General features: G+C 36.6%; 1 protein-coding gene across 1 annotated transcript; it reads left to right on the forward strand.

Moving 5' to 3' along the window:
- Window positions 1-20,174: 20,174 nt before the first annotated feature.
- LOC113076146 (opioid growth factor receptor-like) lies at window positions 20,175-25,604 on the forward strand. The gene is made up of 8 exons (XM_026248813.1): window positions 20,175-20,446; window positions 20,635-20,712; window positions 21,809-21,874; window positions 22,063-22,117; window positions 22,702-22,780; window positions 22,895-22,961; window positions 23,132-23,280; window positions 23,387-25,604. Exons 1-8 carry the CDS (start codon window positions 20,252-20,254, stop codon window positions 25,080-25,082), a joined length of 2,385 nt encoding a protein of 794 aa, XP_026104598.1. The 5' UTR covers window positions 20,175-20,251; the 3' UTR covers window positions 25,083-25,604.
- Window positions 25,605-27,619: the final 2,015 nt, after the last annotated feature.

Here is a 27,619-nt window from a genome sequence, read left to right on the forward strand (position 1 = left end):
GAAAGTGACATTCAGCCAAGTATAGTCACCCATACTCAGAATTTGTGCTCTGCATTTAACCCATCCGAAATGCACACACACAGAGCAGTGAACACACACACACTGTGAGCACACACCCGGAGCAGTGGGCAGCCATTTTATGCTGCGGCGCCTGGGGAGCAGTTTGGGGGTCCGATGCCTTGCTCAAGGGCACCGAAGTCGTGGTATTGAAGGTGGAACCAGCATTGAGAAAAGATATCCATCTCTTTTTTTTCACATGCAAATCTTCAGAGAAAAGAAAAATGCAAACAAGATTAAATTGAATTGAATTAGAAGGCAAATATCTAAGTCGGCACCCAGGCTTACATATGTCTGATTCGAGAAGAAAACAGCAAAGAAGACATGGCCAACTATTGACCTCAAACTGAGAGAATCTCTGTTTACTGAGAATGAGTTCTATTACACCTCATCAAACCACAGCCAGACCAGTCTGGAGAGAAAGCCAAGAGAGACGGGAGAAAAGCCTTGTGAGTGTGTTTGTGCACAAACATATTCAGCAATTGAAAGATTGCATTTCTTTAACTCTTACTCTTTGAATTTGTCTTCCTGCACTCCAAAGTAAATGTCAGCATTCATATACAAAAATATGAATATTGTCCCATAAAGTCATAATTTAGCATGTTGCGTGTACCTTCAGTATTTTTGGTTACAGTCACTTACAGTAGCTGTCATGAGCCTGATAGGATTTTTTTCAGTAAGTTACTCTATTCTTTTCACTATTACCTCCCCAATCCTCCCAGCCACCCACCCATCAAATCCGAAAGACTCCCCGGTTCTCTCTTTGAGCAAACGCATTTCCCCTCGACAGACACACAGAGATCTGAGAGAGAAACTTTAATCACATCTCAACCATAAGGGAGGTTTTTCTCAGCTGCATAGGCTCTTTGTTCAAAGACAGCATTTCCCTGCCATCAGAGCGAGATTACCGTACAGCGCACTTACCCAGGAGAGATCTTCCAACAGCAAAGCAGCCTGCACCAGCCAAAACCGACCTCTTCTGGGGTGCATTCAAACAAGCCACTGAAGCCTGCTAAACAGCTTCAGTGCTCTCTGCGTAAAGCAAGTCTATTCTGGTTATACTTAAATATTACATCAGAAGTTACAAAAATATAACATGCCTCATAAGAGTTGTCTGAACACAACAGATTTGGCTGTAAATTGTAGATTATCAAAAAATGTCTTGAAAGAAGGAATTTGAAGGAAGAAGCACTGATAACTATCCTGGAATTGGCCAAATAATTCATTGTACAGGAGCATTATGGGTTTGTAGAGACTGGGGTTAGTTGTCACATTGAACAATTGTCAAAAGGGTTTCATAATTTCTAAAAAGTTCAAAAAAGTCTTATGCTTTAAAATTGGAAAGGTCCATATTTAATGGCAGGTTAACCTTAAGCATAACCCAAATTCAAAAACTTTTTTTTTTTTTTTGGATATTGGATATCATATCCCACCAGAAAATCTAAATGCAGTCAACAGGGTTTTGTCTGATACCCAAAACCCATTATCAGCAAGTCTTGTCTAGTACCTCAGATCAGTATTTTGGTACCCAAAACTGTATCATCAACAGTCATCTGAGGTTGACTGAGGGGCCAGGGAAGAACAGAAAGCAGATGATGAAAAAAAAAAAAAAAACATGGTTTACTGAATAATCTTAGTTGTGTATGTTTCAATGACCAGCGCATATCCAACAAGTACTATTATACAAAAAGCAAAAGCAATGAAAAATTACTGCTTCACAACATCATCCTGTGATGTTAAAAACCTTGAAATGGAGACATTTCTTTTATCACTTACTCTTTATCACTTGAAATCACACAAACATAAGACCAAACTACAATGGAAGTATATAATAGAAAATATGGTGAATTCATTAAATGATAAATGATTAATTTAAAAGAATGAAAATAAAACAACATACGTGTATCATCGCTCTCTTGAAGCAACACACAGGTTTCTACAAAGAATCATTAGATCCTTCAAATGCACAGAGGGAAAAAATGCATTTTTAATAATAATAATAGATATAATACTATAAATAAATATATATATATATATATATATATATATATATATATATATTTTTTTTTTTTTTTTTTTTATGTTCCATATGTATGTACTTAAAAATAGGAAAATAAATATTGGAAAATAAATGGTAAAGCAAAACAAATATGGAAATGTTGCCAAGTGAAATAACAACTACTCTGGAGGTCTTGGAGCTGGTATATAGAGGTAGTTTTTAAGTAGCTGCTGATGGATTTTGCTGTTCATGTGGTTCTTTTCCTCTTTTTTGGATGAACAATAGTTAGCCGTACCCTTTCGACTAGTTCAACACCGTACTATTTATCATTTCCCATCATTTCAGTAGGGGACCCATAACTCCTGTAGCAAAAAAAAAAAAAAGAAAAACTGACAAACTATAATAACTAGTCAGATCATCGGTGAAGGCTTACAGAAATATCCAGGAATGTTGTCTGAATAAGAGGAAAGGGCTAGAGCCCGACCGATATATCGGCCGGCCGATATTATCGGCCGATATGAGCTTATTGCATTTAAATCGGCATCGGAGTTTATAATGGCCGATGGAACATGAGAAACGGAGTCTCATGCTTTACTCATGTTATGAGTGTTGCATAGTTTACCCACCAGAGGGAGCTCTGCAGCTCCAGAGTTGACAACAGCGCCAGAAATTCACTAGCGAAGAAAGCGATAAGCCAAGCCAGCCACGGAGATTTTTTTTCTGTTTTGACGGTGAGTCTGTCGTTCTTCATGTGAAATGATTTAGTTCATACACTGTATATACAATGATGTGGTAGTTCTAGCTAACGGTCCTATCATTATCACTTATAAATATTCTATAACATCACTTACAGCCACTAATGCATTGCTATATTAGATTAGCCACGAAGCTAATGCCATGTTTATCAGTGGAAGAGTGCGAACGTTAATAAGATGTCAAACTATAACGTTATCGTTTAACTTATTCTAAATATATCTGCAGTGTTTCCCACATAATGACGGGGTAACTGTGGCAGGGGGGCAATGACTAGAAGTTATGTACAGCGTGCCTCGAAAAAACAACAGCTGTTATGTTATTGAATGAATTCATTAAAAATAGGTCATTGCACTTACATCAAATCACGATATGGACGAATATCTGTAAGTATTAAGCCGGAATAGTCTTTTTAAATATGAATCCTGCATGTTCTGCGCGTCTCTGTTAATGAATGGCGCAGAAGCGCCTCTTCATTCATTAAACACACGTAAGCGCGCATTAAGCTCGCGGTGAATTCAGCGTCCGCTGTCTCACTAAATAATCACGTGAACACATGAACAACATCCCCAGAACTGCTCTGACAGTCACTTCATGAGCATTTGACCGTTTGATTTAAGTAAAAACAGCGCCACATCACATACACAGAACTGTAAATGTACGCCAACCCGTCAAAATAAAAGTCCAGTTAAAGGCTGTTGTTCAGCAGAATGTACAAAAGCCTATCATAGACCCGATTACTAAAATATTCGATATTTACAGCCTTATGTTATTCTAACGCTAATATAGCTTCCTTTTTAGCAGGCCCCTTAAATGCTTGCTATTAACTTGATTGAAGGTGGTTCTTCTCAAAATTGACAGCGGTGTGTTCATTACACTAACGTTAACCATTCAACTTCGAGTAGGTGGGTCAGAAATGATTAACCAGAGGGGACATGTAAATAAATGTGAGCAGAACAAGCGCTTTTTTTTATTTATTTTTATTTTTTACAGATTGTTTCAAAGCAGCTTTAAAGACATAACAGGAAAATGTTGTAATATTGTTAAATAGAAGTAGGTAATAGGTAATACCTATTGGTTGACAAATAAAAAATATATATATTTCTCATTTTTGCCTATGTAGGAGATCCCTGTTTATTATAATTCTAATTCTAATGATGACACGAGTAATGATACATGGTGATATTATTAATACACATGCTTATTCTTTCTCTGTCTCTTTCTGGCCTACAGATACCTGAAAAAGGTGAATGCTGTAGCAGCAAAGTGTGGGACTACTTCTGCAAATACTTTAACTTTAGTATTATAATTTATTTACAGAACACACACAGACTGTTAAAACCAGCTTCAACTGGAAGAAAGTAAAAGTGTTTTTTTGACCATTAAAAAATATATACTTTTGATGTGCAATTGTTTAGTCATTGAGACTATAATCTAAGGCTTTTTTTTTTACATAATCTCTTCTGGAAAATGGTTTATACAGCCCACATACATAGAACAGGCAGATATTTTGCTATTGAATGTTGTGTAAGTGCAGTATATAGGAAATGGGTCTAATATCCAGTTTATTTTCAAAATCAAAATATCGGCTTATAAATCGGCTCTTTTCGAGTTAATATCGGCATCGGCCCCCAAAAATCCATATCGGTCGGGCTCTAGAAAGGGCAGATATCATAATATTGCACAATTAAATACAGATATAATATTTCCATTACTTTTCCACAACCCTTCCGGTCATGGGGAATTGATTAAGATTTTCAAATAAATTATTTCATAGAGATACTAAACATATGTCAGGTGTGAATCTTTGGAATTAAGTGTTGTGAACAGTAATTACTTTTGTGAACAAATGACTCCAAAATAAATACATATATCAAATTGAAAAGATGCTAACCCATTTCATTTTAATTACAGGAAAAATCACTGATAAAATTTTTCAGGCCTATAAAATGCAATATTTATATTGATTAGTTTCTGTTTTTCATGACCATGGGAACCCTAGATATTGCATATGTTCAGCGGTTATTCAGATTAAATGAGAATAAAAAGGAGGTATGACATTGTAGACTTAACTCACTTCGCTTATATTCCAGTTTCTAATACATTTCATTCTGCACAGTGATTTTCCTCTTCATTTGCAAACATTTACTGGTTGCCCTGGCAACTCAATGCACAATTTTGTACCCCTTTGAGCAGACCTGATGCATTTTATGCTAATTTGAACCAGCTTTCTTAGATATGAGAGCTTGTAAATGGCATGAAAAATCTATGCTAATTCACCAACCTTGAAAACTGCAACCTAAAAAGCATCAAACTTTTCTCTATTCAGTTTTTAGCGAAACAATGGAAGGATGATAATGTGTTGTCTAACAGTGCGAAGACACTTTGTTTAATTTCTATAGTAAATTGCCAGCCAAAAAAGTTTTTCCTATGAGAGCTTGTGGAAAGAGGTAAACAGTAAGCTGATGGAGGCCACTCATAGTTTTATTTGTTGTTTAGTCATTCAGAGAACGTGAATCTCAGCAGGCATAATCAATAGAGCCCTTCAATGCAATGAAACATAAGCGAGTGACAAGTTTGATGGTTGTCAGTCGAGCAGAGATAAATGGCGTGAAGCTTAACCACAGCATGTTGAATTATTTAGAGACGAGTCGCTGCAAAGGATCTGACTCGCCCCTCCTCTCTTGAAGATCAAGTGTGCTGACAAATTTGTAGCGTCATTCTTTTACAAGTTTCTATGGACTGAGGTCATGAATAATTCTCCGTTAATATTTCTACCCTGGAACAACTTTTGTAGTGATTCTCCTCTATCTTGTCCTTTTAGTTTATTTTGCTCAGATAAAAAAGAAAATCCATCAAGATGCACTTGTTATCTTTTTAAGGTTTTAACAAATTTTATCTCGGTAGGCTCTCTTTATCTGTTCCCATTTAAATTCTTCCAGATGGACAAGTTTTGAAATAGACTTTCAAAAAAAAGAGGAAAATGTGATGTGCAATTACAGTATTAAGTGGTCTATCAAATGATAAAGCCTTAGGGGTCTTCTGAAGGTAATATTGTTACAAATGATGGCTGAACTTTCCAGTCACCTCTAAATGTCTCGTATCGCAAGGAAACGTGATGACTGTCTATGTCAGGGTGTGCAATTAGGTGTAGATAGGCCAGATACTACCAAAAATTACAAGGCAAAAAAAAAAAATGTAATAATAAATGGTAATTTAAAAGCCAAGGAGTGACTGTTAGCTTTGTGAGAGGATTCTTATTATTTTATAGTAAAATCACATCCAGAAAGGTCATGGCTTGTTAAGCTACCCCAATTTTACTCTGTGCTATTATGAATGTGTTGAAATATATATATATATGTATATTGTGACGAGTCAGCTGCCTCCTCCCTGATTATCACCGGCACCCCGTCCTAAATCGCCGCCCTTCACCAGGCTCCCGACTGGAGTGGGTGTGTGAGAGGAGGGGCGCTGGACGAGTCAGGGCTGGCGGGGTGTGATGGGGCACACCTGAAGGAAGTGGAGCCTCATTACCGCCGCTGTTTAAAAGCCCAACGCGCCTCTCCTCAGGAGACCGGTCTCTTCCCCGTGCATGCACACTGGTGTCCTCGTGGGTCCAGGAAGGGTGCGTTGAGGGACTCCCGCGCCACCAAGACGGACCCGCGATCCGGATGGGAACCGCACCCGTATACACGGCCGACGGGCCAGGATGCCGGGCCGTCCATCCCCTACCAGTGCCGCGGCCAACGAGAGAGACGCGGCCGCTAGGAGAAGCTGCCGCCCCTCGCGCCCCGGACCAAGGAGGGGAGCGCGTGCGGCCGCCGGACTCCGCCCCTTGCCTGGACCCTTCCTCGATGAACACTGCCCAACCTACACAAACCCCACAGCACAACGAGGACACCAGATTCCCTGTTATTTTGGACACTTTCCCCCTTTGGCCACTTTTATTCCCCTTATTTTATGATTTCTGTTAATAAAAGCCTCTCCGAGGCCTGACGCCACGCCCACTGTGTCTGTCTTGTGCTCCTCCCGTGACACTGGTGGAGAATGCGGGCAAGGCGGAGCCTAGACAGCGCAGTTGGGAAACGTCTGGTGACGTCACTCCCTCTCGCTTGCAAACGTTCGTGAGAACCCAGACTGGGACGGAGGAAAACTGGGGACAGCCTCCCAGCCACACAAGGGGTAAGTGACTTTTCCATTGTCATTTTACCCTGTGGTTGGTTGAGGCTGTCACTAAAACCCGGTTTCTCAGTCCCTGTTCTGGTGCGCTGCGAGAGGGAGGACCGCCCGGAGAGGAAGCACCGCCCACTCCGACCGTTTGGAGCCTGGTTGAGGACGGTAGCACTCCCATGTGGGCGGCGCCCTGATGACGGGGATGTCGCTTGGGAGGGGGAATGTGACGAGTCAGCTGCCTCCTCCCTGATTATCACCGGCACCCCCGTCCTAAATCGCCGCCCTTCACCAGGCTCCCGACTGGAGTGTGTGTGTGAGAGGAGGGGCGCTGGACGAGTCAGGGCTGGCGGCGTGTGATGGGGCACACCTGAAGGAAGTGGAGCCTCATTACCGCCGCTGTTTAAAAGCCCAACGCGCCTCTCCTCAGGAGACCGGTCTCTTCCGCGTGCATGCACACTGGTGTCCTCGTGGGTCCAGGAAGGGTGCGTTGAGGGACTCTCACGCCACCAAGACGTGAGCTGCCGGACCCGCGATCCGGATGGGAACCGCACCCGTATACACGGCCGACGGGCCAGGATGCCGGGCCGTCCATCCCCTACCAGCGCCGCGGCCAACGAGAGAGACGCGGCCGCTAGGAGAAGCCGCCGCCCCTTGCGCCCCGGACCAAGGAGGGGAGCGTGTGCGGCCGCCGGACTCCGCCCCTTGCCTGGACCCTTCCTCGATGAACACTGCCCGACCTACACAAACCCCGCAGCACAACGAGGACACCAGATTCCCTGTTATTTTGGACACTTTCCCCCTTTGGCCACTTTTATTCCCCCTTATTTTATGATTTCTGTTAATAAAAGCCTCTCCGAGGCCTGACGCCACGCCCACTGTGTCTGTCTTGTGCTCCTCCCGTGACAATACATATTCAGTTTGTGATTCCTTTCTGAATATAATTCTAAATCAGGGGGCAGGGCCCATCATTTCTTAAGATTGTTAAAATAAATTATAATAATTTTAAGTAATTATGGGCCCGGCCCCCTGATTTAGAAGCACTGCTATAGAGGTACATGGTAGACTATACAAAAAAAATAAAAATAAAATAACCTTCCATTTTTACTGCACAAAAGCAAGGGGGAAAAAATCACTCAATCATAGTTTTATGATTATCAGTATAGGTGAATAGCTATACAAAGCCCCGTCTTGTGACTTTTTTGCTTTTATTGCTCATGCTGTGCATTGAATTAAATGTGTCATGAGATAAGAGATGAAAGCATTAGAATACATGGTTAGATAGAAGCAGAAGAGGTCTGACGGATTCCTTTAGTGAACACAGTATCGCTGTTAAACGACTACAGCTGAACGTTTTAACATTTTAAACTGTATCTTACATTACTAGTCAATTTTTTAACTTTTTAACAGGAATGCCATTGGCCCTGGTACTTGGTGTTTAGCTTTTAAATAACAAAACTTGTAAAACACCACTTATGTGCTGTATTAATTATTTTCAATGCAGCATGTGTGATTAAGCCAGCAAAACAGCTTGGAAAAGGTTTATAAATATGGTAATGTTGTTTTGATGTCTGATTGAATATTTTATTACAAATTATTTTTATTAATGTGCTAATATAAGTGGAAAATATTGTGTTTGGAATTGTATTAGTGCACGTGTATTTACTTACAGTGTTCTGGAATCTCACTGTCCAGCAATGTAACATATATTACCTCATACAAATTAAAGAGCTAAAGATTTTTTGGAGCTCAAAACAATAACACTGCACTAAGGTTAAAACTGCAAACAATTTTTTTCGGTCTTATGCAGGGGAAAAAACATTAAAAATGCTCTGCTGTGTGGACGTCTCAGAAAATGTGGCTGTTCAAAAGACCCTGAACAAAGAAAATCAACAAATTAATTATTAACACACCCACAAAGGACATGCTGTTACATAAAGCTGTCAAGAATAATCCACTACTACACATTATAAAGGCAGAGGGAAAATGCTTCTGCATATGTGGACATGACTACAGAAATGAAGTATGGCAGATATGCATACTGTGTGCCAGTGTATGCCTGATATATAAAATATGGCTTTTGCCTGCAGAAAATGTGACTTGTTATGAAATTCTGCATACCTTAGTGCAAAATGTGGTACATTTTGGTCTAGCACTTTTTGTGGTAATCATATTTACTTCAAATGATGCTAAAAACAGCTTTTTCTTTTTGGATGACAGATTCGATTAACAAACAAAGCTGAGCTAATATTTCATACAAGCTTAATCCTCGTGTGAAATGGTTTTATATAAATGACGTTTTATCTGATTCCAAATGTGACATTTGACAAGAGTGTTAGCTGCAGGTATTTGAATAACATCATAGAGATATTAGCTCTTAGGTAGTGACTGCTTCGAGAAAAGCTTTATGACACAGAGCCATCTGCTGTTCATAACACGCTTTTGCAACATAAAGCATGATTCCCAATCATGACGTCTACAAACAATTATTAAATAAATAAAAATCATCCTCCAGAACGTGCGAGTCAATTACGTATGGAGAAATTGGAATGTTCTGACAACAGAAAAATAAACGGCTAGGTAATTGTATGCCTAGGTAAATATATCATCATAACATAAAAGAAATAGCAGGGAGTCATCTGCTAACACAACATAATTAACTTTTCTTATTGAACCAGGTTATCTTAAATTACTATGTGTACAGTAATTTCATAAAGTGACTTTACTGACCTTTAATATTATGGCAATTTGAAATTGATTGTATCAGTGTTTTGACAGAATTACGAATTTAAGAACTGATTCACTGTCATGGAATGTGATAAATGTAAAAAAAAAAAAAAAAAAAAAACTATCAACACAGTCACACACAAACACAAAACCATAATAATCACATAAATATTTATGACTAACCGTGTCTACTTTTGGTCATTAGCAGTAGTAGAAGTAGAAAACATTTTCTCCAAAAATAACTACTATTTCTTTTCTGTCTGTCTAATATCTGTCTACATCACTGTGTACACTGTGTATATACTAATAGGCAGGCCTAACTGATACTGAAAAATTAACTATAATATTACAAACTACAATAACAGCAATAAAGAACATGACTTTTTCTATATTTCGGTCCATATAGTTTTTGGCATTACAACCCTGCATGGATTGGAATATAATAAGCATTCTCAATTTAATTCTCGAAGTTCTACTCAGATGTAGTTATTACTGTATTCATTTAGATTATTAATTTAATGACTACGATATTCAACTAAAGACCATTTCGCATACTTTCTCTCCTGCAATGCTTCCATCCCAGCATGTGGATTGAGCCCCCCAGTGGTTTACAGAGGTACTGCGGGTTTTCTGGATTACGTTTTTCTGTAAATAATCGTTAAAATACATTTTAAATAATAAATAGGCATATTTTCCTGATTGCTTGCTTGACTGATCATCTTAGCCTCTTGTACACATGTCCTAAAACTATAAGTTCAAAACTAAAACGACAAACCCAACTAGTTAGAATGGAAACCTAGTGTTGTCCCCAAATATATCCACTAGAGGTCACTATAAACATGATATTGACAGGCGCTCATTAAACTGAGCTGTAGGTCTATGTGAAACACTTAAGTATTAAACGCGAATTTGCTCGTTGTATAGAGTTTTACAAATAGTAGAAATTAATGGAATAATATTTTATAAGTCGACACATCAGAACAGAGTGAACAGTTCAATGTTCAGAAAACTGATATATAGGCTATTTACTGTAAATGAATGTGTAGAACCTAGAAAATAAACAAGACCTGGCAACCCTAGAGTCAACTCATGCTCTGTATTTCCTTGAACTAGAAATGCTTTCGATTCACCACGAGCATCAGATTCAATGAACTATGCTAAGCTACAGCTAAAGTGTTACAGTAGATCTGCTAAATAGATTCGAGAACTGTAAAACTCAACTGTTTAACTCTAGGGGAGTTGGAAAATGAGCCTATTAAAAAAAAAAAAAAAAAAAAAAAAAAAAAGAGGAGTGTTCCTTTAAAAGAACCTCATAATTTAAATATAGCTCATGCTTGTCAAACACTATGTGTGGATGATGGACAATGCTCCCATTAACACACAGAACAAACTTGGCTATCACATTGTTCACAAACTTCCTGATTTTGTCCACCTTTCCTGCGGATACATAACCCCAGTGGAGGACACATAGGTCCATTTTCATTGCTTTAAGCACTTTTTTCAGAGCACTTTTAGTCCACCGAAACAATAATGTTGTAATATGGATGGTTGGCCTATTCCATTGTTTACATACATTTCTTCAGGCAGAATCATTGTTTGTATCCATAACGAAAAAATAAATAAATAGCATTTTGGTAGCAAAATTTACAGAAAATGATGTACAGTACATCAAGCCCCATCATTAAGATATCATGGATCTGAACACAAGAGATGAACAATTCACATTTATTATTGTTGCTCTCATTAATATTTTAAATAAATTATTATTTGTTGGCACTTTTGGTTTGCGCTTTGTCTCTTGCCACCTTAACTGCTGCAAAGCTGGTCACAATCTCAATGTTACTAAATCATCTCTATAAATTAAAAGTCGTAACAGGTTGTTTAGACCTGGTCATTTTAAAATCTTATCAAAACTCCAATAAACAATACCTGGTCCAACCAATTCTTATTATCATTCAATAATACAGCACATCTCCAATCTTAGATGAATTATCACACTGGAATCACTTTTCAGGTTTCATTCATTAACATTAACATTAACTTACCATTAATACATATGTTTACGATGTATTAATCTTGTTTATATTAGCTTGTATAAATACAACTGTTCATTGTCAGTTCATGTTTTGAATTCATGAAAATGAACCAATAACTGCATTTTTATTAACTATTGTGAACAAAGATAAATAAAACACTGTAATACATTTGCCAATGGTTAGTTAAAGTATTAAATAACTTCAATATTTCTGTACTTCTATAAATTATCAAATGTGCTAAAATTGCAATAGTAGTGAAATGATGAAAATTGTTAAAAATAGAACTGCTGTCATTAAAGAATCTCCTCCAAATATCTTTACAAATCTTTCTTTATAAAACAACAAGCATAATGACAAAATAGATTTGCAAAAAGTTCAAACTCAATCGTTAAAGAGAAAAAAACTCAAAACTTTTGCAATTCGGTAAATGTAGTCATGTGTATTAAAACATGAGAGTAGCTTGATAGTCGGCACTCAGACATATAAGTTCTGTATGCAATTGTTTTGATGGAGGGAAACAAGGTATATTTCTAATATTTTTTGTTCTTCAGATATTCCTCTTTTAAAGAAAAGGTGGCTGTGTGAAAAGTGACCCACATTTTGTGTTTGACCACTAAGTGTATAATTCATCAACTTGATCATGGAGCCACACTTATGTATGTCAAATCACTACTGCATGCATATATTTTACAAAATTCTTTATGGGTTAAAACAGGAAGAAAGAGCTCTTTAACGTAACGAGCAGGTGTCGCTCATTTCCAAGTCATTCCACCGTCCATGCTCCGTTCCCACAGCTCTCGTACCCACCCCACTCGTCACAGGCTTATAGATTAAATGTTACCATGGCTTGCAATAGTGTGTGTACACATCCACCCTATAATGATCAAATCCCTTTTCTCAAATCAGGCTGTTCAGAGATTCCTGTCAGAATGACTTAGTTCTGCACAGGCCCCTCCGATGAGTTTATTGACAAGCAGAGCTCATCAGCATTTAAAGGAACATGGACAAAAATGGCTTTCTGAAAACAGAGCTGATTTTGACAGGGTAAAAAATGTGTTTTGTACACTACCACTGAGAAATTTTAACCAAAGTATAGACTTTTCATTAAGACCCTAAAGAATCATTTCAACTTTTGGAAAATGGGCATCCACTGACCCCTTTAAGAATATGATACAGAAGTAAATATGTATGAGTTATCTGCCCCTTTAACAAGATGATCTTTTGTTGTCCTGTCATAGACTCATTATTGGGTTTCAGTTGAACGGAAACTACCAGAATGGGAGCAGTATTTGCTTGGGAAAGGGAAACCACCGGTGAGTGAGACTGGGAGATTGCTTAGACAACAGAAACTGAAAACTAGACAACAAGATCCCTCCCCTGCACAATGCAAGGGTAAAGCACCTCGATTAAATTATTATTTTTACAGTTAGATAATCAAATGAAATGGTAATATTGAAATTGCTTTAAAATATGTTTAGAATAGTTGTTTCCTTTACAATTAAAAAATAATAATAATCCATATAGTGTGTAAAATAATATTTTTCAAGAAAAACTAATTTATCATTCTATTTCCAAACCAACTATCTCCCTCCAAATGTAGGTAACAGAAGCTGTATCTGAGTTGCATTATGCACTGCAAAGCATATCTTCAAGAACATTTTCTGATGTCCATCTTAAATCAAAACAAGAAAATTTGTGTTCAAAAATTGTTTAAGGTCAGGTGATGGAAGCCCTTCATAGTTTTATTTGTTGTTTAGTCATTCAGAGAACGTGAATCTCAGCAGGCATAATCAATAGAGCCCTTCAATGCAATGAAACATAAGCGAGTGACAAGTTTGATGGTTGTCAGTCGAGCAGAGATAAATGACGTGAAGCTTAACCACAGCATGTTGAATTATTTAGAGACGAGTCGCTGCAAAGGATCTGACTCGCCCCTCCTCTCTTGAAGATCAAGTGTGCTGACAAATTGTAACACCATTCTTTTACTAGTTTTTATGAATTGAGGTAATGAATAATTCTCTGTTCATATTTTTACCCTGGAACAACGTTTGTAGTGATTCGCCTGTATTTTGTTCTTTTAGTTTATTTTGCTCAGATAAAAAATAAATCTGTCAAGATGTGCTTGTTAGCTTTTGGACCAAATGCCTAAGGTTTTAACACATTTTATCTCGGTAGGCTCTCTTTATCTGTTCTCATTTAAATTCTACCAGATGGACAAGTTTTGAAAAAGACTTTCAAAAAAAGAGGAAAATGTGATGTGCAATTACAGTATTAAGTGGTCTGTGAAATGATAAAGCCTTAAGGGTCTTCTGAAGGTAATATTGTTACAAATGATGACTGAACTACCCAGTCACCTCTAAATGTCTCGTATCGCAAGGAAACGTGCTTGCTGTCTATGTCAGGGTGTGCAATTAGGTGTAGATAGGCCAGATACTACCAAAACAAAAAAGGCAGAAACCACTGGTATTAAAAAATAATAATAATAATTCATAAATGGACATTTAAAAGCTATTATGAACCATTTTAACAAAGCTGCTTGTCTTTGAACTTGAGCCGAAAAAATAATTTTCAATGGGTTGAAATATTTGGATTCCACAATTATTTTATTTTTTTTATATATAAATTATTTTAATAATTTTAAGTAATCATGGGGCATCCTTGAAAGTTTACTGATGCCACCTAGTGGGCCCCGGCCCCTGATTTGGAACCACTGCTATAGAGGTACATGGTAGACTATCAAAAATCCATGCAGTTTTACTGCACAAAAGCAGTAAAAAAAAATTGTCACGCCATCATATTTTTATCTAACTGTATAGGTGAATAGCTATACAAAACCCTGTGACTTTTTTGCTTTTATTGCTCAGGCTGTGCATTGAATTAAATGTGTCATGAGATAAGAGATGAAAGCATTAGAGTACATGGTTAGATAGAAGCAGAAGAGGTCTGACGGATTCCTTTAGTGAACACAGTATCGCAGTTAAACGACTAGAGCTGAATGTTTTAACATTTTAAACTGTATCTTACATTACTGATCAATTTAATGCAGTAAAACTGCTTTTTAACACGAATGCCATTGGCCCTGGCCAGTGGCGGCTCCAGACAATTTTGATTGGGAGGGCAAAGGGAGGTCCTGGTCATTTCAATGGTGGTCTCATGAAAATCAACAAAAAATACAGTGGACACAGCTAATAACTGCATATTACTGCTACTAAACAACAAAAACAACACAGCATATCAACTACTTTGTTTTAAATGAATTAAACATTTGCAGTTTGCAAACACTATGCTCAAACTTTAAAGCTGCGGTAGGGAACTTTTGACGCTCTAGCGGTTAATAAACAGAACTGCTTGCGTCTTGCGGAAGAACATCGTAGCCGGAACTACTTCTCTATGTTTATGTCTATAAAGAATCACAAATGTACTGGGTTACTCCGCCGCGGTATCCCCGAAGCAATCTAAAATAGTCCGAATATAAACACTTATTAAAGGTGCACCCTAGTGATTCAGGACAAGCCAAAAACACGGTTTGGAAAATGGATTCATGGTGTACTCGCTTATTATATACATTTTTCTACATTTTGAACACAAACAAAGTTACGGACCGCAGCTCTGATTGGTTATTTTTTACCGGGAGCGATGGAGTTTCTGCAAATGGCAATAGGACCACTGGGAGGAGCCAGAGGAGCTTGATTTTTTTCACAGATTATCTGTCTCATATTCTACTGTCAGGACATAATGACAGGTTTAATAAATATGTAAAAAATATTTTTTTACAAAAGTTCCCTACAGCACCTTTAAAGGGTTGGTTCACCCAAAAATGTAAATTATGTCAATAATAACTCACCCTCATGTCGTTCCAAACCCGTAAGACCTCCATTTATCTTTGAACACAGTTTAAGATATTTTAGATTTAGTCCGAGAGCTCTCAGTCCCTCCATTGAAAACGTATGTCTTCTCTTCTGTGTCTGTTGTGAGTGAGTTCAAAACACAACAGTTCAATGATATCCGGTTCGCGAACGAATCATTCGATGTAACCGGATCTTCTTGAACCAGTTCACCAAATCGAACTGAATCGTTTGAAACGGTTCGTGCCTCCAATACGCATTAATCCACAAATGACTTAAGCTGTTAACTTGGCTGACACTCCCTCTGAACAGGGCCGTGCAGAGACCTTTGGAGGGGCAGGTGCTCAAAGTATAAAAGGGGCACATGCAACAAGGCTTTAAATGGTGCTGTTCAAAATATCAATACAGCAATATATTGTGATTCATTCCTTGCTGATTCGCGTGTTGATATGGATGATTATGTACTGATACAGCAGCAAATGCTTTGATGCAGCTTTGAAAAAGAAACAATAGAGAAGACAATTTTAAGTTTAAAATAATAATAGCTCTGGGATTAGAAACTGAAATGTCTTAAATTGTCCCAACCTGAAGGCTTTTTCTTCTCTGTTCTATAGAATAATTAAGAACAGCGGTTATATTAAAAACTATAGAAAACACTACATTTTCCTCTTTCTCACCAGCCTCTGTCTTCTGGCTTGCTGTTACCTGCTCTCTTTCTGTCACTTGTGCCTACATTTCTCTTTTTTCTTCCTCTATCTCCATCTCCTCATTTGATCTATTATTTTCCACTATCTGTCCATCTAGGAACAAGGTTCAGCATTAATCTATTATTTTAACCATCAATACTACTCTTGCAATAAGTCAATAAGTCCACCTTAAATGTTGATACAAAACATTAAAAAAATGATACACTTGAATATAGTGATTAATATTATTATTACTGTTGTAGTTGTCTAAAATTGAACATATTTGCAATGTAAACAAATGACAGGCTACATTTGTTATTCTTATCCTTCACACTGCACTTTGATGTCAGGATATTATGCATTTTTTATTGACGTTGATATTTAAAAAAAATTTCCAGAGATATTATAACTGTTGCTGTTGTAAACACTCTTAGTATTAGTTGCGTATCATTTAAAATATCATTAGATTTTAATTCATTTCTGAATTGTTTTTATTTTTATAATGATATTTCAGGGAATGAGAAAACCTGAATAAGCATTACCAATGTTGTGGTAATTATTTTTAAGATACTCTACGTGTTAAAATATAAATAAGTACTGTAATATAATAAAAGTCTAGTCAAATAACATAAAAAAGACCAGACCCCTCGATGCCTGTGAAACTTTTCTCCCTCAAACAGCATGCTAGTGTTACTTCTACACACAGCAATATAAACAACATATCTGCATGTTCTCACATCACATCGTTCTTGTAAAATAAAAATAAGCAAATAAACATTAAAATCCCTTCGCTGAGAATGAAGCACCACTTACCAGCTGCCACGGTGTTGCAAATATCCTCTAGCAATTAAAAAATGCGCGTGGGCGTGAGGAATCGTCCAGGTCCGATGAGGTCGTTGTCGTGAGGTGAAAGGTCATCATGTTGGTCATTTTATTTACGGCTAAATTATTATTCATAAATTGTACTAATATTATAATTGGGGGTGGGTAGGCATTCACAAAAGGGAATGTTATTACAAAAAAAATGTTGCTTTGACAAAAGTGCACTTAATGGGCAACGGACTCAGTTCGATCAAATAAACCAGTTAAAAAAAAAACGGTTCACCGGTTCTTTTGCGCTCGATGTAATGTCATTAGCGATGACTGCCCTTCATTCAAGCCTTCGGTTTACCCGCGCTTATAACATTAGCACAGAATCAGTTCAGAATCAATCAACAAAAGAATCAGTTCAGTTCAGACGCTCTGTTGTGTCAGTCTGCTTCACACTGAATCACACATGCTCGGTATCATCAGCTCCTCGGTTCTCGAAATCGCGTCCGACAGAAACGGTTCTCGGTTCAGTGTATGAATAAATATATCGAAATAATACTTATTTATTATTGTTCTGCGTAGTTTGAAGAGAAACATTTTTTAATCTTTATCCCGGATATATAGGGGCACACGATTATATATATATTAATCAGGAAGAGGGTGGGGGGCACTGGCACTTGGTGTTTAGCTTTTAAATAACAAAACTTGTAAAACACCACTCTTGTGCTGTATTAACTATTTTCAATTCAGCATGTGTGATTAAGCCAGCAAAGGTATATTTTGTTACACATTAACTTAGATTAATGTGCTAATATAAGTGGAAAACAATGTGTTTGGAATTGTATTAGTGCACGTGTATTTACTTACAGTGTTCTGGAATCTCATTTTCCAGCAGTGTAACATATATTACCTCTTACAAAATTAAAGAGCTAAAGATTTTTTGGAGCTCAAAACAATAACACTGCACTAAGGTTAAAACTGCATTCATGTTTTCCAGTCTTATGCAGGGGAAAAATATTAAAAATGCTCTGCTGTGTGGACGTCTCAGAAAATGTGGCCTTTCAAAAGACCCTGAACAAAGAAAATCAACAAATTATTAACGCACTCACAAAGGACATGCTGTTACATAAAGCTGTCAAGAATAATCCACTACTACTACACATTATAAACGCAGAGGGAAAATGCTTCTGCATATGTGGACATGACTACAGAAATGAAGTATGGCAGATATGCATATTGTGTGAAGTGTAAGCCGGATAAATAAAATATGGCTTTTGCCTGCAGAAAATGTGACTTGTTATGAAATTCTGCATACCTTAGTGCAAAATGTGGTACATTTCGGTCTAGCACTTTTTCTGGCAAACATATTTACTTCAAATGATAATAAACCGCTCTTTAAAATATTCACAGAGCCTCTTTTTGGATGGCAGACTTGATTAACTATAACTAGCATTCATAAACTGAGCTAATATTCCATTCAGGTTTAATCTCTGGTGTGAAATGGTTTTATATGTATGACCTTGAATCTGGTTCCTAATGTGATGTTTGACAAGTGTATTCAGAACAGGTATTTTGAATAACGGAGAATGATGAGCCACAGGGAAATTAGCTCTTAGGTGCTGAATGCTTTGAGAAAAGCTTTGTGACACAGAGCCATCTGCTGTTCATAACACGCTTTTGCAACATATAGCATGATTCCCAATCATGAGGTCCACAAAAATAAATAAATAAATAAAAATCATCCAGAACACGTGAGTCTGACATATCGAGAAATTGGAATGTTTGTTCTGAGAACGGAAAAAAATGAGTCATTCCAATTGCAATAAAAAACAAAAACAAACAAATAGCACGGAGTCACGTGATAACGCAACATTTACTTTCTTTATGGAACCAGATTATCTTAAATTACTATGTGTACAGTAATTACATTAAGTGACTGAATTTAAGAAGTCCTATCATGAAAAAAACAAAACAATCAGCACAGTCACAAGTTTTGTGACAAAACCACAATAATCACATAATTATGAGTAATCGTGTCTATTTTTGGTCATTAGTAGTAGAAAACATTTTCATCAAAAATAACTGATACTGAAAAATTAACTATAATATTAAAAACTACAATAACAGCAGTTAAGAATATGAATTTTTCCACATTTCAGTCCGTTTTGGCATTACAACCCTTAATGGATTGGAATTGAATAAGCATTCTCAATTTAATTCTGGAAGTTCTACTCAGACTTAGTTAGCAATGTATTCATTATTACCACTGCAGATTATTAATTTAATGACTACGATATTCAACTAAAGACCTCGTATACTTTGAGCAGAGGCTCTCTCCTGCAATGCTTCTATCCCAGCATGTGGATTGAGCCCCCCAGTGGTTTACAGAGGTACTGCGGGTTTTCTGGATTACGTATTTCTGTAAACAATCGTTCAAATACATTTTACAAATTAAATAGACATATTTTCCTGATTATCTTAACCTCTTGTACTCAAGTCCAAAAACTATAAGTACAAAACTAAAACGACAAACCCAACTAGTTACAATGGAAACCTAGCGTTGACCCCAAATACATCCACTAGAGGTCACTATAAACATGATATTGGCAGGCGCTCATAAAACTGAGCTGTAGGTCTATGTGAAACACTAAAGTAGTAAACGTAAATTTGGTCGTTGCATGGAGTTTTACAAATAGTAGAAATTAATGGAATAATATTTTATAAATCGACACATCAGTGGAAGTGACACCAATGGACACATGGACTACGGAGTAAGGACTGTGGCCATATGCACTAACTTTTAAAAACACTGCACAACACTAAGTAGCCTATACAAGAACATTCAAGCACCTTCGCCTGATTTATTAATTAACAGAGTGAACAGTTCAATGTTCAGAAAACTGATATATATATATATATATATATATATATATATATATATATATATATATATATATATATATATATATATATATGCTATTTACTGTAAATGTCTGTGTAGAACCTAGAAAATAAACAAGACCTGGCAACCCCTAGAGTCAACTCGAGCTCTGCATTTCCTTGAACTAGAAATGCTTTCGATTCACCACAAGCCTTTCACTTTCTCTGGAAGTGTTGAGTACGCGTTGTTCAACTAGTTATTCGAGTTCAACTAGTTTTTTTCGCTCGATGAGCTTTAAAAGAGCTCTGAGGGGTTTGTGCTGGGCTCTGTTTAGGTTTTTACGTGCTTTGCCTGCTTTGGGTTGGCTTGTTCTTAGTAAACTTAGTTGGAGATTTACTCGTCAGATTAACATGTCAGGTGATGAGTGCGAGTATGACTCTACATGGGAGGATGAAGACGAACATAAAAAACACAGGAAGAAGGTATGTTTGAATGACTAAGATTTACTTTTTTCCCGGGTCTGGATTATAAGACATTCATTCACTGAAATGTGTTTAGCTGCATTAGGTACGCTGTACCATAGTATGCTATTTACGCTTTCTATTTCTATGAATGTGAAACTATTTTACACACACCTGTCTCATTTTGGGATTTCTGGGTGTGTTTACAGAAGGTTCACCACTATGGAGAGAGTCGCAGGAACATGTTTGCAGCAAGGGACATGCAAAGATTTCGACACAGTTGCCGGGTGATTTCCTTACCTTCAAATAAGATAGTGGGGTAAACTGTGCCACTCTTTAATACAGTAGCCATTTTCTAGGCAAGGAAAAAGGGAAGCAGGAATAAACCTAATATGCTGTTTTATTTTTATTTCTAACCTAGAAAGCATGCAGTTACCGAAATTTGACTTTTCAAAAAGAAAGTTTCTGAATAGGGTCAATGTGCCAAATAGTGACAACAGCGCAAACTAACGTCACGAATACGATGGTCACAGTCAGAATTTGGATTTGCAATACTCCGAAAAAAAAGGAGAGATAACTACACCTTTGCTGTAATATACAACTGTGGTTAATTTGTGTAAGACAAAAATGTGTACAGTTTTCTATATTAAACCACTGTCTTACCTATAGATATGTTCATATCTATGGTCTTACTCCACTCTGCTCACTCTACAAATTGACATGCCAACTCACATTACAACATTGAAACAAATATGAAAAAACATATACTGAAAAGCAAGGCAAGTTTATTTATATAGCACATTTTGTACAAAATGGTAATTCAAAGTGCTTAACATAAAAGAAAGTAAAATAGTCATGAAGAAAAATAATAAAAAAAATAAAAACAAGCAATTTTAAAACTTTGGAAATTATTTAAAAATTGACTTATTTAAAATGAATTTAAAACAGTTGAAAATAAAACATGATTTTACCTAAAATACAGTGAATATGTAAAATACAGTGAAATTGGTTCGGACATCGCACAGTGGTCATTCAATAAATGCACAGCTAAACAGATGGGTTTTGAGTCTAGATTTAAATGTGACTAGTGTTTTAGTGTTAATAATAACTAGTGTTATCTGATCTCTTCTGGAAGCTGATTCCAACTTCGGGCAGCATAGTAACTAAAGGCGGACTCCTCTTGTTTTGTGTGAACCCTTGGTATTTATAAACTGACTCCATCCTAATGATCTGAGTGCTCGGTTATGTTTATATTCAGTGAATAAATCTGCAATATATAGATGAGATGAGATGAGTATCTAAATCACACAACAGGACATGCCTAAATGTTACCAGGATCTTCTAAGCTAAAATCTTACAGCTTTAATTTGTTTCTGACTCAAGGGCTTGGATAATATTAGTGATGATGATGATGATGATGATGATGATGGTGCTGGTGAACAAGATACAGTAAGTAAAATTTCTGCCATTACACTCATAATTAGCCACATGTCAGTGTACAGTATTAGAGTACAGTGTTAAAGTATTAATTGCACTAAACTTGTTTGATAGCTCACTAAGCAGTCTTGATTTGGAGAAGAGACTTTGTAATGGGTTTGTCTAGTGTTATTATTAATGTTGTTGTTGTTGTTTTTAAGGACTCCTTCTATAACCTAGAATTTTACCGTGGTAATATAAGATCTTCCCCTGATGGTATGGAATTGCACTCATTCTATAGTTAGGGTGACCATATGCGCCGTTCATACGGGACACGTCCCAGCCAGGATTTTAATATTGCCTAAAATATCCAGGTTTTGGCTATTTGTACGGTGCAGATTGATTGTTGTGAATCATGAGAGCTATAAAGAGCAGAACAGACGGCTCCTTATGCTTTTGAATCGCTTTTACGTGTATGTTCGTTCGTTTGACTTGAAGGATTGTGGCGCACTTTTTTTTTTTTTTTTGATTTGGGCGCAGCGACGCTTCAAGTCAATCGAATGAACAAACACGTGCACATATTTGCATAGCTTTGATTGTTCCTTCTAGATCTCACCTTCTCACACGCATTCTCACACGCAGCCCATCGATTGGTCGACTATGTACAATACCTGCATGTTATTGGTCAAGCTGCTCTGGATGTTTAAGGCATTATTAAAATTCTGGCTGGGACGTGTCCTGTATGAACGGCGCATATGGTCACCCTATCTATAGTAAAATCACAATATTTATGGTTTTCATTTAGCTGTTACAAGTGTTATTCAAGGAAGTGCTTTAACATATTACTTTTGTTTGGGCAGAACTTTACATCAGTGATTTTCACAATCAGTGGCAGGGTCAATATGAAAGGCTGGAAGATGTCCACTCCTACATTCAATGGTAAGATCCTGTTCCACTTCATCCAGGAGTTCTAGTCAACACTGTTTTAATTTTTATGTATGTTGGAAGTGTTTGAATGGCCATCATTCAACTTACCATTTTAAAACTTTGCAGGTTGTTTCCAATACAAGAGCCGGGGGTGAATTGGAGAGCACATGTGCTCTCGAAAATGGAAATAAAGGTCAGTTTAAAACATTCACTTAAATGGGATTTTCAGATTTGTTTACCAACAATATTAAAAAGTATCTGTCTGACAGGATTTCTCAGGAAATATTTGTCTCCGTTTAGAAGCAGGTTACAGCATAATGAAAAATAGAGAAAGCTTAAATTAATCTTCTTCAATTTTTCCAGCTTTTCCGTAAGGATGAAGAAGTAAAGAAAAAACTGGTAAAATCATATAAGCTCATGTTGGATTTCTACGGTATACGTTTGATCGATGAATCAACAGGAAAGGTGGATCGTGCTCTTAACTGGGAGGAACGCTTTAAAAACCTGAACAGGTTTTTACTGTCATATTTTTTTTCTATTTGTTGCATTTCAGTTGATGTTGTTTCAAGACTTTTATGCCTTTCCAATGGCTACATCATTTTCCCTTTGATTTTTCAGACATACACATAACAACTTGCGCATCACACGCATCCTGAAGTGCTTGGGGACTCTGGGATTGGAGCACTACCAGGCACCTCTGGTCAAGTTTTTCCTCTATGAAACTCTTGTCAAGGGACAGCTTCAAAATGTGAAGCAAAGTGCATTAGACTACTTTATGTTTGCTGTATTGGACAAATCAGACAGAAGGGAGCTGGTTAAATTTGCATTTGACAATTTCAAGCCCCGAAAAAACTTTGTCTGGGGTAACATGAAGATTCTGTCAGGTCTGGTGGATAAACAAAATTGCAAAAACGAAAACATGGACCAGCCAACAGAGAATAATAGTAGTAGTGCAGAAGATCAGCAGAAAAGGGTGAATCTCCATGAAAGCAAACACAAAACTAACAAAACAGACACCAGTCATCCTCTTAAAGAGATGCATAGTAAAAACGATCACCAAACTAAAGATGAGCCACTTACTCCAAACACATTGACAGAAACAAATAGTGAAAATGAAAATGAGGGTGTAGTAAAAAAAAAAAATCAAGATTTGAGTGTTGGGGTCGATGAAGATAATGAAAACACACCACCAGCAAACAAGTCTCATGGTCATGGTGCTGTTAGTGGTTCTCACCAAACTGAAGACGAGAGAAAAAAAGATCACCAAAATAACAATGAGCCAGCTATTCCCAAAAAATCGACAGAAACAAATAGTGATCAGTTGGAAAATAAAGACAGACAATGCAGCTCAGAAAATGGGGATGTAATAAAGTCTCATGATCATGATGCTTTTGATGGTTCTCACCAAACTGAAGAGGGGTCTCCATGTCAGGGGCATGATAAAAAATCGAAGGATGAAACTGAAGACAAAGGATTACAAGATAACAAAAAAAGGTTGAATCCCCATGAGAGCGAACATGAGGCTAGTCATTCTCTTGAAGAGATAAAAAGTAAAAAAGATCACCAAAATAAGAGTGAGACAGTTATTTCAAACGAATCGACAGAATCAAATAGTGTCAATGTTAGTGATGATAACAAAAACACAGCACCAGCGAACAAGTCTCATGGTCATGATGCTGTTAGTGGTTCTCACTTAACTGAAGAGAAGAGAAATAAAGATCCCCAAAATAACGATGAGTCAGCTATTCCAAAAAAATCGACAGAAACAAATAGTGATCAGTGTGAAATTGAGAGCGGACAATGCAGCTCAGAAAATGGCGATGGAGTAAAGCAAAATCATGGTGTCAGTGTTAGTGGTAATAATGAAAACATAGCACTGGCTAACAAGTCTCATGGTCATGATGCTTTTGATGGTTCTCACCAAACTGAAGAGCGGTCTCCATGTAAGGGAACTGATGTGGAAATGAAGGATGAAACTGAAAACAACGGATTAGAAGATAACCAAAAAAGGTTGAATCCCCATGAGAGCAAACATGAAATTGAAAAAATAGGGGCTAGTCATTCTGAAGAGATGAAAAGTAAAAAAGATAACCAAAATAAGAAGGAGACAGTTGTTCCAAACGAATTGACAGAAGCAAATAGAGTCAATGTTAGTGATGATAATGAAAACACAGCACCAGCGAACGAGACTCATGGTCATGATGCTGCTAGTGGTTCTCACCAAACTGAAGGGGGGTCTTCATTTCAGGTGCAGGACGTAGAAATGAAGGATGAAACTGAAAATAAACATAAAAAATCAGAAAATGAGCAGTAAAGGGTGACGCCAGTTAGTCCAAACAAATTGACAGCAATAAAAATGAAAAATGACTTATTAGGGAGCGAATGAGAGCAGCTCAGAAAATGGAAGTGTAGAAAAGCAACATCAAGAGATGAGTTATTGTGATGATATTGATTACATAACACCAGCAAACATGTCTCATGGTGATGATATTAGTGGTCCCCACCAAACTAAAGAGTCTTCATGTGAGATGTCTGACACGTCTCATGGGGATGATAAGGATGGGTTTATCGACAAAAATATATTGGAATGTCCTTTATGAGTTAAGTTATACTGCTATTCTTAAAGATGATTGTTTTTTTTTTTTCTTACTTAGCAGATTGTCATAAGGAAAAAAAATATTATTATAAAAGTACATATTAGGAAATGTAATATATTGATTTTTGTCTTTTTTTATGGATTGTAGTGATGAATTGTTAATATACTGATAAACTGTTAATTGTTAAATTGCTGTTAACTGCTAAAAAGTATAATTTAATCTCTTCACCAACAAAGCATCTTTGACTAAACCCTGACTCCTTTACAGGAAATGAAGCGTATACAGTAGCTGCACTATAAAAATTATCATCAGTAAATGTTAGACTTGTGAGTTTGATGATTTTGTCTACTATGATCAATTATTTTTTGAAAACACTCAAAATTGGAAATATTTTAAAGTTCTCTACGCCTGAAGTTGAAGTGTGAGTTTAAAAAAAGTTAAATATTCAATGAATAAGATGCTAAAACAAAGCCTGTTATAAATGAAAATAAATATGTAATGGAAATCAAATGAATATTATAGCTGTTTAAAAGGTTTTTGGTTTGTTTATGAATATTTTTATCAAGATCATTTATAAATGTTTGGTGTTAAAGAGAATTAAGAGATTAGTATTGCTGAAAAGCAGAAAATGATGGATTTTCCATTGTTTTGTTGTTGTTATTATTAAGATTTCTACTGCTGAAGCAAATAAATGTTTTTCCCACTGATAAAAGTCTGCATGACTTCTTGTGTCTACTTTATGTTTTTATGTGTAGACATGAACTTGGCGTTTTCTTAGCAAAACATTTAACTTTTTCAGCAGGAAGCAAATAAATAAATTATTTACAAATTACAATTGTAGATCAGACTTTATTAATAAAGTTTTCTGATTGATTTTATTAGTCACACGCATTCAGAAATCACGCCAAAGAAAATTAAGCATTTTTTTTTTTACGATAAAATCATGGTTTAATTTTTTAAAGGGTTGTGATGTCCACATGTTTTTTGTTGAAGAAATTATAGAGGCAGTATCATCTGTTTGCAAAATGGTGGCCACAGATTAAAGATTGAATTAATAAAGAAGTGGATCTGTGAATGAAATGCTTGCTCAATAGCCTGTTAAACAATGATTTGATTGTCCTGTAGCATCAGCTATTACATGACCTTTGCCTCCATTTGCAGGCATTTGTAATAACATGTAATGTACATCAATTGTTAATTTTATACTATTTTAACAGTGTTATTCGATGAAACCATATAATTATGAACTAACTAATCATTATTGCCTCATTATTTTTATATAATGCATGTTAAGTCATTTTAAAGTTGGCTTAGGTCTGTTGTAGGTCTGAAGTTACAAAACCATGGTTAATTTGCAGTTACCATGGCTATAAGAGCGATGATTTTTGGTTTTATTTAGGGAGCGGCAGTAATCAGCAAGAACCGCCCTAACTAGACTAGGTAACTGCCATTCTGTCCTTGAGGGAAAATAAGCTCAAAGTTCATAGGAAAATACTTCAGAACTTTCTTTAGAATTGCACTTAGGAAAATTCTGACTCCATGTTAAGTATATTGGGTAGGCTATGTTGTAAATTCGGTTACATCAAATGATTCGTTCACGAACCGGATATCACAAACTGCTTTGTTTTGAACTTTCTCAAAACAGACACGGAAGAGAAGACAATGCTGAATAAAGTCATAGTTTTTGCTATTTTTGGACCAAAATGTATTTCCGATGCTTCAAAAAATTCTAACTGCCCCTCTGATGTCACACGGACTACTTTGATGATGTTTTTCTTACCTTTCTGGACATGGACAGTATACCGTACACACAGCTTCAATGGAGGGACTGAGAGCTCTCAGACTAAATCTAAAATATCTTAAACTGTGTTCCGAAGATGAACAGAGGTCATACGGGTTTGGAACGACATGAGGGTGAGTCATTAATGACATAATTTTCGGTGAACTAACCCTTTAAGTACTTCAAGTTTGTCTGGGGCCCCAAGAAGATTCTGTCAGGTGAGGAAATGCAGTCGTGCTACAAATAATAAAGCAAATAGAGTGGACAGCAGGGACAAAATAAATATAGGAAAAACATAAGAAAAGTGCCCTGATAAAATATATGCCTTGAATGCACTTGGAAGTTGCTTTGGATAAAAGTGTCATGTCAAATGGATATAATATAATGTAATTGATTTAAAATTATTATTATATTTTTTTTTACATTTCAAAATGTATTAAACTACCCATGTTCATTTAACTCTTCGCAACAATA

Source organism: Carassius auratus, unplaced genomic scaffold (assembly GCF_003368295.1).
Source record: "Carassius auratus strain Wakin unplaced genomic scaffold, ASM336829v1 scaf_tig00019066, whole genome shotgun sequence".
Lineage (NCBI taxonomy): Eukaryota > Metazoa > Chordata > Actinopteri > Cypriniformes > Cyprinidae > Carassius > Carassius auratus.